Source organism: Gekko japonicus, unplaced genomic scaffold, assembly GCF_001447785.1.
Source record: "Gekko japonicus isolate JY-2015 unplaced genomic scaffold, Gekko_japonicus_V1.1 scaffold81, whole genome shotgun sequence".
NCBI lineage: Eukaryota > Metazoa > Chordata > Lepidosauria > Squamata > Gekkonidae > Gekko > Gekko japonicus.
Window position 1 is genome coordinate 837,918 of NW_015162476.1, and position 13,421 is coordinate 851,338.

Consider the following 13,421-nt stretch of genomic DNA (forward strand, 5'->3'; position numbering starts at 1 on the left):
CGCTGGCGGGAGCCGCGGTCGCCCGGGCCGAGATTGGGGGGGCAAGGCGGGCGACAGAAGGCCGATGCCTCCGTCGCCCGGCCCTCTACAGAATCCACCCCCCAAACCTCCAGGTATTTCCCTCCTTAGAGCTGGCAACCCTACATTCCCCTCAGTGCCTGTTGGTAGGCAACTAAGCTTGGTCCTGTCACCTACTTTGGCCTTTGGGAGAAAACACATTGGGGCCAATCCTGATAGGGTTGCCAACTCCAGAAGGGAAATTCCTGGAGACTTGAGGGATGGAGCCTGAAGAGGGTGAGGTTTGAGGAGGGGTGGGACCTCAGACAGGTACACTGCCATAGACTCCACCCTCCAAACCAGTCAGTCTCACATAGGGAACCATTGTTGCCAATCTCCAGGTGAGGGCTGGAGAGCACTCAGTATTACAACTGTTCTGCAGAAGGGAGGGCAGAAGTCAGCTGAAGTCAAAGGGGCAGATAATGGTAGGTTGGTGGCTAGCTGGGAAGGAGATGGGGTTGCCAACTACATGCTGACAAATTCCTGGGGATTTGAGGGGTGGAGCCTGGAGAGGGTGGGGTTTGCAGAGGGGTGGGACCTCAGACAGGTAGAATGCCATAGACTCCACCCTCCAAACCAACCATTTTGTCCTGGGTAACAATTGTTGCCAATCTCCAGGTGAGGGCTACAGATTACTCACAATTACAACTGCTCTTCAGGTAGCAGAGATCAGTTCCTCTGGAGAAAACAGTGGACTCTGTCATTATACCCTGCTGAGGTCACCACAGCAAATTGACACTGTTTGCCCAAAGCCAGAGCACTGCCCCAGAGCCTCTTTCTAGATCCCGTTGTATTGCTTTCACAACGGGCTTTACTGCTAGTATACATATATATGAGAGCCAGTGTAGTACAGTGGCTAGAGTGTCAGATTATGATCCAGGAGACCCAGGTTCGAACCCCCACTCTGCCATGGAAGCTTGCTGGGTGACCTTGGGCCAGGCATTCACTCTTCACCTGACCTACCTCGCAGGGTGGTTGTGAAGATAATGTGGAGGAGAGGAGAGTGATGTAAACTGCTTTTGGTCCCCACTGGGAAGAAAGGCAATGTATAAATGTAGTAAATAAATAAATGCAGTGAACCTGATTTCTCGCATGATCATCCTGCCCTTTCTGCAAGGAGCTCAGCCTACGTAGCTGTCCCTGCTTCCAATTTATCCTCACAACAACCTCGTGAGGTGTAGGGTAGGCTAAGGGACGGTGACTGGCTCAAGGTTACCCAGTGAGTCTCATGTCAGAGTTGGGATTTGAATGTAGGTCTCGTGCTCGCTTCGGCAGCACATATACTAAAATTGGAACGATACAGAGAAGATTAGCATGGCCCCTGCGCAAGGATGACACGCAAATTCGTGAAGCGTTCCATTGAATGTAGGTCTCCCGAATCCTAGATTAACGCTACATCACTCTGGCTTTGGGAGAGAGAGGGTTGATACTGATAAAGGTCCCATTCAGTAACACACCTACCCTTCCTGATATCCATTAGGGTAGCGATCCTTCTCTCCTGTGCACTCAGTGGCTGACGGTACTTGACACCTGCTAGTTTGGTTTCAGTGAGCCACGGGCTGTCCCCTCCAAAGCTACACATGCTGTCCCTGCTGCGTAATGCCATAATAGCTCAAGCTTCGGGTTATGGCCTGTTCGTTGGCTTTGCCTTTGAGTTCCATTAGCCATCTGACAGTGTATTTTTCAGGGAAGAACACTGAATTTAGATAGCAATTTCTTAGCTTCTCTCTACACTGCTAATGTCACCTTGACATATTTGGTCGGGGACATACAGTTTGCTTGATCAGATGACTCAGTTTTGTTCACAGATCACCCTGAGGGGAGTGGGAAAGAGCTATCGGCCGTAATTCTGGCTCCTCTTGGCAAGAGGTTCAGGGAGTACTTTAAAAAGATGTGATAGCCCCTCTGTTGTTTATCTCCGGGTCGAGTGGCCATCTCCTCTTCTGTAATAGAGTTGCTTGAAATACGGTTCTGTAAACGGGAGAAAGGTGATGTACTCAAAGTGAAAGCATACTCGCTGTCAAGTGCTACGCCACTGGCAGTTCTCAAGTAGTTTTGTAGGCTATTGGATTTGCCAGCAACCTACACAGAACAGATTGTGGGTGTATGGACCACTGTAATGTGCCTTGCTTCACTGATCTTTTCACACACACACAGCCTTTGAGATGGATGGTCACAGCGATCAAGTACACATAAACCCACCTGGAAGTATTTGTCTACAAAGCCAGTTTCATTATACGCATGTTTCATCACACAAACCCACAACTTGCTGCATGTGAGGGGGTGGGGTTAGTGTGCAAATTCGCCCTGAGGGGGAGGGTCATTTACATAAAGCTTAACAAAGTGCAAGGGGCCGGAATGCATTTCGGCTGCTTCCTGTAACATTCTGCTTCCTTTTGTATGACTTCAAACTCTTGCGTCATATGGGGGCGGGGTCCTACAAGAGAGAAAGAGAAATGTGTGCTGGGAAAAGTGAAGAAAACATAATTCCGTAGCAGAAGCACATCAGGAAGCTTTTCCCAACTGGAGATTTAACAGAGGGGAGTGAATTGGGCCCAGACAGAACCAAAAGCAAAGATGTAGTTGCCATCTTCTGACCGTTCGGTTGTCATCATTTCCTTGTTTGCAGCAGTCTTCAGACTGGTTCACCCTCTTAGATACCTGCAGGCAGATGCAGAAAGGCTGTAGGAACTGGGCTGTATTCACACGCATTGGACTGGATAGTGGCTTCTGGAAAAACACAGCTGCAGTCATGGAAATAGCTGCCTCCCTCCCATGTATGCACAGCCCCCATTGCCTGCCTATTCTCAGTATGGTTGTTTATCATTGGACAGATCTGAACACATCTATGCTGAGTTGGACCACTGGTCTCCTGAGATCCCTACCATCTGCTTTGACTGCCCTCAGCTCTCCGGGACTCGTGTCTTTCATGTCTCTTACGACCTTATCCTTTTAACTGGAGATGCTGAGATCGAACCTGGGGCCAAACAGAGGTTGGCCCCGGTCGCACGGGCCGGAAAATGGGGGGGGGGGGGGTGGCTAATTGCCCCGGAGGAAAATAACGTGCGGAAGCCCGATCAGAAGTCCTTTGGAGGTCCCGTGGGTAGGCGTCAGGTGCAGATCAGACGGCTAGTCCGCAGCGCGGCAAAGAAGCAGCACGGCGCGTTCAAACCGGCATTCGTGCCGCGCAGCTCCTGTGGCAAACGCCGCTTCCTGTTTGTGCGCATGCGCCGTTGGGTGCTTGTGCACATCCTGTGGAGACTTGGGAAAAAACCCCTCTTTGCGACGGGACATGGGCGAGCGCCGGATGTCATGGAAGTCCACCGGAAACGCAGTCAGACGCCCACCCTTGCCCCACGGTTTCCGGAAACTAGTACCTCGTAGGTACTAGTTTTTAACTCCGCACCTTTGGCGGGGAGCCACGGGTTCGCCATGGGAGCACTGCGCTTCCCAGATGTTGAGGTGAGATTGCGCCCAGAAAATCTGCGGGACTCCCGTGTCCCTCCCGCGGCAACTTTGCCGTGTGACCAGGGCCGTTCTACCTCTGAGCCACACCTCCTCCCAGCTTTAGCAGAACCCAGAGGTTTCCCTGCTTTGGAACAGCCTTCTGAATGATGTGGAAAACCTGTTGACATGTATTTTTGGAAGATACAGCAACTATCTGAAGTGTGGCTGTCTGACGATCACAGAGTAGTTCATAGCTGATGTAGCATTAGGCCTAATTCATCTGTCTTTGCAACTTGGCTCCTTTTCTGTAGCGCTGTTGCCTGTTCTGCTTTGGTAGACCCATGGGAGTGGAACAGCTTATAATATGGTTACTCCCACGTTGTTGGCTCCCAGGGGAGTACCTGCTTCACACACACTTTCTTTGTGAGTCTTTGTAAGTTACTGGACCAGTGGGGTCTTTGCAGGGTATGGCTAATGTTTTCCCCTTTTGAAAACCTTCTCAGAATATGGCGGCAAATGGAAAATGCTCCATTATTTTGCTCAGCGCTTCTTTGCTCCTTTATTGCCTGTGGCGCATGAGGATGAAGATGTATTCTATATATACGGGGTCTCAGATCTCCACTCGGATGCTGAGCTAACACTCAAAGTAAGTTCCATCTTCAACTGGATTTGGAGCTGGAAAGTATTTGGGAGAGAGGAATTTTTCCAAACTAGCTCTTGTCATTCAGATTTCCATGCACATTTACCCTCATGCTACATTTGGCATGCCAAAGCAAAGGATAATTGCCTTAATTAAAGAGCATGATCTAAGCATACCTAAGCTCCTTTAAATCCCATTGGTTTCACCTTGAGCGATTTGAGGATGTGTTTAAGTGAGCCGAGAATCTGAACTTGATGGAAGCTTTGTTGTCTGTTAATCTCCTTCTCTTGATTTCCTGATCTGCCTCCTTCCCCTGCCCAGATTAGCCTGCACCCCTGGAGGTCTATGGAGCCGGCCTGCACCGTGGCCAAGGAGGGTGTGACCATTAAGGCGGGAAGTGCTGCCGCCATCTATAAGGAGCCGATTGCTGACCTTTTGAGAAGATGTGGAAACTGTACAAGGCAAAGCTGCGTTGTCACCTTTTACCTCGCAGGGGGAGGCAATCTGTCCAGCCCGAGCAATTACCACTTCCTGTCCTCGCTGAAGGATGCGGTGGGACTGCAGAAGCCACAGCTTACTGTAAGCATAGAATTACTTTCTGGTTTGTCCCAGTAATATTTCCTCCCCTTGGAAAGTCAAAGGGAAACTCAGAGGGGCTACATCTGTTGCTGTCGATAGAACCACAGAGCTGGGAGATGCACACTGAGCGGCCTTTTCCGTAGCAAATCTATGTATTTAATTTGTAGCTTGCCTTTCTCACTGACACTCCAGGTGGATGCCCTGACTTGGATAGCCCAGGCAAACCCAATTGCATCAGATCTCGGAAGCCAAGCAGGACTTGTCCCTGACAAGTATTTGGATGGGAGACCTCCAAAGAATACCATGGCTGGGAGGCAGAGGCAGGCTATCAAGCCACTTCTCTGAATTTCCTCCATGCCCCAGTAGGAGTCGCCAGTGGTCACCATGACTTCCAGGCATTGGGTACACACACACACGCGCGCGCGCGTGCGCGCGAGCGAATGCAAAACGAAAGCGACTCAAGGTGGATTACACCTTATAAGTCAATGCAATTAATAGGATGACTCATCTAATAAACAATGTAAATAGGATTGCAGAAATCTGAAATAAAACATTAGATGTATGTTAAACAATGCAGGACATAGAAAATGATGCAGTGAGAGCAGGATACACCAGTTTGGTGTAGTGGTTAAGTGCGTGGACTCTAATCTGGGAGCACTGGGTTTGATTCCCCACTCCTCCACTTGCACCTGCTGATGTGACTTTGGGTCAGTCACAAGCTCTGGCACAGCTGTTCCTGAAAGAGCAGTTCTGTCAAGAGCTCTCTCAGCCCCACCCACCTCACAGGGTGTCTGTTGTGGGGAGGGGAAGGGAAAGGAGTTTGTAAGCTGCTCTGAGACTCCAAGTGAAGGGTGGGGTATAAATCCAATATCTTCTTCTACTGCTGACAGGTAACGCATACGGTATGCAGTCCACAATCCCATCCCCTTTATAAAAACACCTTCCTGAACTATTCCATTTCAGCATGCCTCTCTTTCCTTCAGAGAAATGCTCGCTCAAACAGTTCTATTCACTAAGGGAGCAGAATACCAGGAGCACAGGAGCCTTCTTGAGCCTTATCAGGCGGGCCTTTCCACAGTGTGGGGGCCACAACAGAGAGTGCTTGTTTACAAGTACGTTTACTCAGGGCTGTGTATGGAATTTGGTGCTAGGCACAGAAATCAGCATTCTGAGGATCAGACTTTTTCGTTAGTTTTTTAAAATTCGTTTGTCGCCCTTGACATTTTAGGAGGAGGAAGGGGAGAAGTAGGATTGCCAGTGGTTATGTATGTGGTTTTGGGGGGTACTATATAGATCCCTGCTTCTGCCAAGGACAGCAGTCCCCAACATGGTGCTCATGGGCTCCACGGCACCTGCCAGCTCCTTTACGTGCGTCCGCCAAGCATTTTTAGAAAGTGGGTGGGGCATCTGCTGGCTACTGAGTATCCAATTGACTGGGTAGATTAAAATAATGTTTCAGTGGCCCCTGCCACCACAGTGTTGGTTTTATTCTCTCAGTCTCCTTTCCCATGTATTTTTTTTTAATTACGGTACCCCCTTCTCTGCACTTAAGAGAACCTGTTACCTGTATTCTCTCTGTGTGGCTCTGCCTCCCGTGGCAGCCATTTTGTGGCTGAGCCCACCATCCTATGTCAGGATTCCAAAAGTGCCCACAGGTTCACCAAGGCTTCACCCCTGGACTAAGAGAAGCAGAATAAATTCTGAACACCAAATGTGCACAGTTAAAATAATCTATCCAGGTTTGGAATGAAACTGTTTCTAGTGCAGTATTTCACTTTAAAAAAAAGAAAAGAAAAAAGAAAAGGTATGAAATACATAATCCTCATACGTACCTTTTGTGTGTGCTTTTAATGTCCCAAGGAAGGGGATTTCACAGCCCTTTTAAAGTAGTGTGTTCTGCTGCTGAATTTCCACCTTGGTTAGGAAGTTTCCTACCATGTTTAATGCAAAATAACATGTGTAAGACATAAAAGCTGAGACAGCAAGAGACTACCTTGGTGTTGATGTGTGTGTCCTTCATGTGACTTCTGCCACCCAGGCCAGGTCATTGATTTCCTTGGTCAGCCATCTTGACAGCTATGGGATGGGCACGAACTAGGGAAATGGAGGTTTGTCCCGGTTCATGGTTCGTGAGGTCTCACAAACCATGAACCACCACAAACCTTCAGGTGAACTCGCCACTTGGATTTCACTCACGCACGGCACCCACTTGCAAACAAAAGCTATTTAAAGGGAACATTCACGGCTTGTGGAAGCCATGGGGGGAGCAAAAGGGATTGCTGAAATGGCTTGCATTTATTTCCGCCTACAGGCTGAAATGGATGCAAGCCATTTCAGCGATCCTTCTCACTCCCCATCCCTTGCTTCGTAGGAGGGTTGTGGATAGGGATGGGCACAAAATGGCGATGTTTGTCACGCAGTTAGGTTGGTGATGAGGTTCATGGCCATCCCTAATCAGCACTGAGAATGTATGGTTGCTGATAAGTCTAAAACAGCTGATCAGAGCTCAGCAGTATACCAGCTACTTTGCAGGTATACAGAAATGCCTATTTCTAGTTTTAAGGGTTGTAGGCAGTAGGCTGGAGAAGACCTGGATTGTTGCTGTCACTACTGAGCGAGATGTTCCATCTGCTTCAGGGTGTATCCATACAACGGACTTAGCTCTGGTTCACACATGCAGGTGAGTGAGGTAGCGGAGAAAGAAGTGATAGAATGGCGTGCCCTGGTATGTTAAAACTGCCCTGCCAATAGCAACCCAGCACAGCAACCAAACAGAAGGGTAGAACCTCCCTCCCTCCTCTGCTGGTTTTCTGTTTGCATTGAGCTTTGTTTTAAAAAGTTGCGAAGGAACATTCAAAGCTGGAATCCACTACCTGAACTCTGAAGTGCTGTGGTACTCCTGCAAAATCACACCGGAGGTCAGGAGCGCCTTAAAGAGCAACACAGTTTATTTTAGCCTAAAGGTGTCATGAGTCAGAACTCACTTCTTCAGAGGCCTGATTTTATATACCAGGTGATTACAAAGATCTTTGCGAAACAAACCAAAGGAAGGAGTAACCTGTTCATCACAGACGTATTTTCCACACAGGGACAGGGGCGTGTGGTTTCCCCACTGCTGCTGTGGCTGTGGATATAGCACTGTGGCAGTGGGGCTTCCACATAGCAGGTTTTCCCTTATTCTTCCTGCCCTAATCCCTGGCTGCAGCCTCTTCCCCCACCCCTGCTCTATCCGGGCTTTTTCACGTTTTTTTTCATGGCAATCGAATACTATCATATTGCTGTTAACATTATAACATTATAACGATTTGTGTAACTGAGTCTCTGAGTTCCTTCGTTTCTTTCTTTTTTTAAAAAAATTAAGCCTCTGGCTAACCTCTCCCCTTATATCTCCACAGCAAAGGGTGCTAAAGACTCAATTAAAAAAAATAAAGCTGGGAATTCAGAGAACCTGTTACCTGTCTTATTGTAACAGTATATCTCACTGCATATCTGACCTGGATAACTCAGGATAGCCCAATCTAAGTTAAACATGGTTGCACTCGGTCAGTATTTGGATGGGTGACCACCAAGGAAGTGGAGGGTTGCTATGCAGCGGAGGGCAACGGCAAACTGCCCCTGAACATCTCTTGCCTTGAAAACCCTACATAAGTTGGTTGTGACTTGACAGCAAAAAAAATAAAAGCAAACAAGCAAAAACACGATAACGATATTCAGTTGCCAATTACAAACAAACCCCCACCCCCATGCCATGGGGAGAAAATAGCCATTGTGGAGAAAATGGCTGTTGTGTGGGCAGAACTAGGAAAACCAGAAGTTTCCTTCCCACAAGAAATCAAGGCTTTGCTGTGATCTTTCCCCAAACTTCAAAACAAAGCAGGTTTGGGAAACCCCATGAGCTGCATGAATGTAGCACGGTACTGTGGGGAAGCAGGGGGGGGAAGCCTTCTTCTATCTGTGGAAATGGCCAGAGTGGGAGTGCCACAACACAGCTAAGCCTTTGGGCTCACTCATTCTCCCGCGTGCCTGAACCAGGTCATAACACTGGTTTAAACAGTCAGAGGAATCAGAGTTGCAGGGAGGATTCTTGGGTGTTCTCACCCCTTCGCATCAGCAGATTATGATCATCAGGATTCTTGGGGGGTTGAGGGGGTTATGCTGATGTAAAAGCAGATGTGTTTTATACTCTGGAATTATACTCTGGCTTTTAATATAAGGCCCCTCCCTTACATCTTGCTTGCTATTCACTCCCTTTCTGCAAAGAGAATTAGAAGAGCTGCATAATTAAATACTATTACAGGCGCTGTGTAAATTAAATTCCTATAAATGATAAACGGTAAGAATAATACTGGAACATTTCCCATCCTTTCAGGTTTCGATTTCCCAAGAGCAAGATCACTTTCGGCTTGTCCTGGAAACTGCTGCCATTGCCCCTTTTGTTTGGCTGGACGCGGGGGACATCCCAGGGACCTTCAGCGACAATGGATTTCTTCTCACGGACAAGCAGAGGACCCTATTGTTCCATCCCTGGGAGAGCACGAGTGTCGCGGAGCTGAAAAAGTCACTCAGCTTAACATCACTGACAGACATTTCCTGAGGAAAGCCCTGAAGAAGTGGCGCAGAAGGCCTAACGGAGACAGGAAGCTTTTGCCAGAACACAGCCCAAATGCCTGGGGAGGCACAAAATGGAATTGTTAAGCATCATTCTTGTGGCAGCTTCTTGTACACGTGAGGCTCTTAGCCAGCAAGCAGATGCCAAGAGTAAGATCTTCACATCTTTTAGTACGAAATTACTTTTCAAAGACAGCCCATGGGCCTTTGGGACCAGTGAAATGAAGCACATTCAATATCTGATGCTTTCTGTGCCTTAATTTCCATGCCTCTGGATTGCAGAGTTAAGAATCTGTCTTTTAGATAGGGATATCTGTAGCCCTACACATAGACTGGGGATTGGATACACCCACAAAGCAGGCCCATAGCTAGAGTGGGGCATCTTAGGGTCTCTCCCCCTTAATTGATAGCCCCGCCCCACAAATAGCCATGCCAGAAACCTTATTTTTGAGGAGACCGTTGCTGACTGCTGCTGGCAGTGGCCAGGGTGAGAGGGCCATGGCTTTCCTCCCCTTCTGACTGTGGAATTTGGGGGGGGGCATCATGGGACCTGGGAAAGGACAGCTCAGGGGGCATTTAAATGCCTTCTGAGTTCCCTTCCGCAGGGCAAGAAAGCTTAGAAGGGCACTCAAGAGTGGTACCTTCAACACATCTCCAACAATCCCCCTTTCTGCTAGGCCTGTCCTGCTGTATGCCACCTAGGTCACGGTGCGTCTTTCAAAAGCATTCCCATGAGCCTTTGGGAAACATTTTGCATGTTTCCCAAAGGCTCATGGGAATGCTTTTGAAAGACGCACCGTGACCTAGGTGGCATACAGCAGGACTGGGCTAGCAGAAAGGGGGCTTGTTGGAGATGTATTGAAGGTGCCACTCTTGAGTGTCCTTCTTAGCTTTCTTGCCCTGTGGAAGGGAACTCAGAAGGCATTCAAGTGCATTCTAAAGAAAATTAAATGCCCTCTGAGCTGTTTTATCTTAGGGAATGATGCGCTCGCTGCCCTGTCCCTTGAAAAGAGGGGCTAGAAACAGGCTTGGAGCCTCCCCCTTTAAAGACAGGCATTCAGCTTAATTCAGTTAAGTGTAATTTAACTGCCCCGTTAAAAATGTAATTACCCCCCAACAAGAAAAATCCTGGCTATGGGCCTGCCACAAAGTACCACAGGAAGCCTGAACACCAGTGGTCAGAGGTGATAAAAATGCAGGTTCCTTGGCTGAGAAAGGGAAGACAGGAAGGAGGCAGTGAGCATACACAGAGTAACCCCCCCAAAAAATTAGCAAAATTGCCCGTCTTTACAAACAGCAGCCAGCAGCAGAGGAAGGACATTTAAGTCAGGAGCTGTGGCTTCCAGGTAGACCTGAATTTTGGCATCTGTCAAACGCTGTCCAGAAGAAAAGCAATGAAGGAGAGAGAAAGAGGCCACTGATAGCATGGTCTTTCTTCCCATGTGTTTCCTTGGGTCTTTCTCTTACTCATCCCCCCGCCCACCCTGCCCAGTTTTCCAAGAATTTTTGCACCCCTTACTCGTGGTCTTTTTGAAAGTCAGAAAGAGAGTGTGCATGCATATCAAGAACAGATTTGTCAGGCCTGCTTGACTCATTAGAAACAGAAATCTTTCATGTTCTCACTGGGGGTGGGGGGGAGGCTTTTAGTTTATTCTGCCATTGCAGATCATTAGAATTTTTAACCATTTCGAAGAGGTTTGAGATGCAGTACTTAATCAGTCATCTTCTGGGTTGTGCTGGTGGAAAAACAACTGCAGGCCTGGTGTGGACTAGCCTTTGCCCATGCCGTGTTCTCACTGAATGGAAATGTGCCCTGCTGTTCGCTCGGTTCCTGTTATGAGTGCCTTCCACAACCAGCTCTTACAGCCTCCTCACAGTAGCACCGGAACACATCAACACGGGAAATAATCTGTTTTGCTTTTTTATTATAAAAGTAGAATAAAAAACCAAGCTTTTAAAAAGATTTTTTTTCCTGAACAGTCATTGAAACCCCCCAAATATTTACAATATAGAGATTCTAAAACAGTATTACAAAAAAAAGCTTGAGCCTGATTCATTTTATATGCACCAAACAAAAATTTAAATACATTTACTAAAATATACATTATACTTCCTAGCGTATCTAACTTGACCACATTCTGTGACTCTTTTGTGCTTCACAGCTTTGGACCACGGCCATTGTCTCTTGCGTAACTGTCACTGAGCATCAAGAAGGCAGTTTAAATTTATATTACTTAACGAAGATCTAAGGAAACAAGAAAATGCACTCAAATGCTAATCCCGATCTTCTCGCTTCGTAGGGATCCAACTGCTGTTCATTGAAAAAATCCTGCTTTTTCTTCTAGTGCATTTTGGTTTTCGTTGTTTTTTTTTAAAAGACACTTCCCCTTTCTCTGCAGAGAGCTTTAGTCAACCCCATTCCATGGCATTAAGTGGCTTCCATTTTGCCCTGTAGTAAGTTGTCTTGTCCGTATCCTGGAGCCAGTTTCTTAAGTGTCACTGGTGACTCGCTGGTGAAAGACTCGGAATATGTAAAGCTGAGTTTGCGGAGGGAGATCTCTACCCCACTGTCACAAATGCTTTCAGTGTCTTGGAAGCTGAGGCAGCACATTTCACCTGAGCAGAGGAAAAGGGAGGCTATGATATAGTCAGAATGCTTAGGCCCTTTGTCTTCTGCCTGACCCTACCCAAACTCCTGCAGAGTGCAGGGGGTTGGACTAGATGACCTGCAAGGTCCCTTTCAACTCTAACTTTCTATGATTCTAAGTGAAGGTTGATCATTCTTTCTATGCCTGCCAGCAGTCAGTCTGTTTTCCTCCAGGCTCTTGGGGAGGGCAGGCAACTCAGCAGACGAGAACGTGTTTAGTAGCCAAAGTCTTGTATTCAGTCCTGGCATCCCCACATTAATGGAGCTCAGGAGAAATAAAATGGCAAAGACCACCTCCCAAAAGCCTGAAGGCGCATTCAAGCAAGACTGGGCTGGATATGCCAATGACTTGACCCAATGTAAGAGCGGCTGCATGTGTTCTGAAGATTCCCCACTTTGGTTGTCCTCAAGTGGAGTTCCCTCCATTGGTGTTTGAGCTTCCCAAAGTGCCCCAACTGCATTCACCCATCTCGTAATTTTTCTGATGTGAGAAGTCAAGTATCTACTTGAAACAGGGGACTAGCCAGTCTGGGAAGCAATTAAACTAACTTCAGAGATGTAGCAATGTGTTCTAACTGCTGTTGCATTGCTTCCATTAAATTAAATGTCAGGCCAAGAAATTAAAAAGCTCATCAGCACATTTGCATTAAAAAAGATGTACTTGGTTTAACATAACCCTTTATGGCTTACCTGGTAGAGTGATATAACTGAAGTTGTGAACTCTCCATTCATTGAACTCCGCTTCTAAAACCCTGAAATACTATAAACTGAATGCGCCCTGAGAGTAAGGCTCTAAGAGGAGAACATCCCAGTTCAGGCAGTGGGCTGTCACTTTGAACACATGAAACTGCCTTAGAGTGAACCAGACTTTTTGGTACATCAAGTTCAGTATTGTCTACTAAGACTAGCAGTGGCTGTCTAGGGTCTCAGATCTTTCACATCACCCCACTACCTGATCCTTTCAAGATGGGTAGCCGTGCTAGTTTGTCTGTAACAGTAGAAAAGAGCAACAGTCCAGTAGCACCTTAAAGACGAACAAAATTTGTGGTAGGGTACATGAAGAAGTGAGCAGTGACTCACAACAGCTCATACCCTGCCACAAATTTTGTTAGTCTTTAAGGTGCTACTGGACTCTTGCTCTTTTCTACCAGCTGATCCTTTGAACAGGAAACGCTGGGGATTGAACCTGGGACCTTCTGCATACCAAGAAGGTGCTGTACGTCTGAGCCACAGCCCCTTTGGCCCTTGTGCAGACTTTTGTATCCTACCCTTCCTCTAAGAAATGCACAGGAACATTTTTGTTTATCCAGAGCCCTAGAAGAGATAGCGTATGAATGAGTGTGAGAGAGGCTGACTCCATCAAGGCTGCCTACCGAGCTGGGCAGGAATCTGAAGCTAGATTTCCATCTGTCTTGTAGTACTACCTCTACTATGGAAAACTAA

General features: G+C 47.4%; 2 protein-coding genes across 2 annotated transcripts in view; one reads left to right on the forward strand and one right to left on the reverse strand.

Annotated features, from left to right (window-relative positions):
* MANBA (mannosidase, beta A, lysosomal) overlaps window positions 1-9,878 on the forward strand; it is a 79,034-nt gene extending 69,156 nt beyond the window's left edge. The window contains exons 15-17 of the mRNA XM_015405772.1: window positions 4,008-4,150; window positions 4,466-4,723; window positions 9,093-9,878. Of these exons, the coding sequence (XP_015261258.1) occupies window positions 4,008-4,150; window positions 4,466-4,723; window positions 9,093-9,317 (626 nt within the window). The 3' untranslated portion in view covers window positions 9,318-9,878. The remainder of the gene's footprint in view (window positions 1-4,007; window positions 4,151-4,465; window positions 4,724-9,092) is intronic.
* A 1,448-nt stretch (window positions 9,879-11,326) lies between these two features.
* Window positions 11,327-13,421, reverse strand: part of NFKB1 (nuclear factor of kappa light polypeptide gene enhancer in B-cells 1) — a 69,090-nt gene continuing 66,995 nt past the window's right edge. The window contains exon 23 of the mRNA XM_015405769.1: window positions 11,327-11,947. Within this exon, the coding sequence (XP_015261255.1) occupies window positions 11,760-11,947 (188 nt within the window). The 3' untranslated portion in view covers window positions 11,327-11,759. The remainder of the gene's footprint in view (window positions 11,948-13,421) is intronic.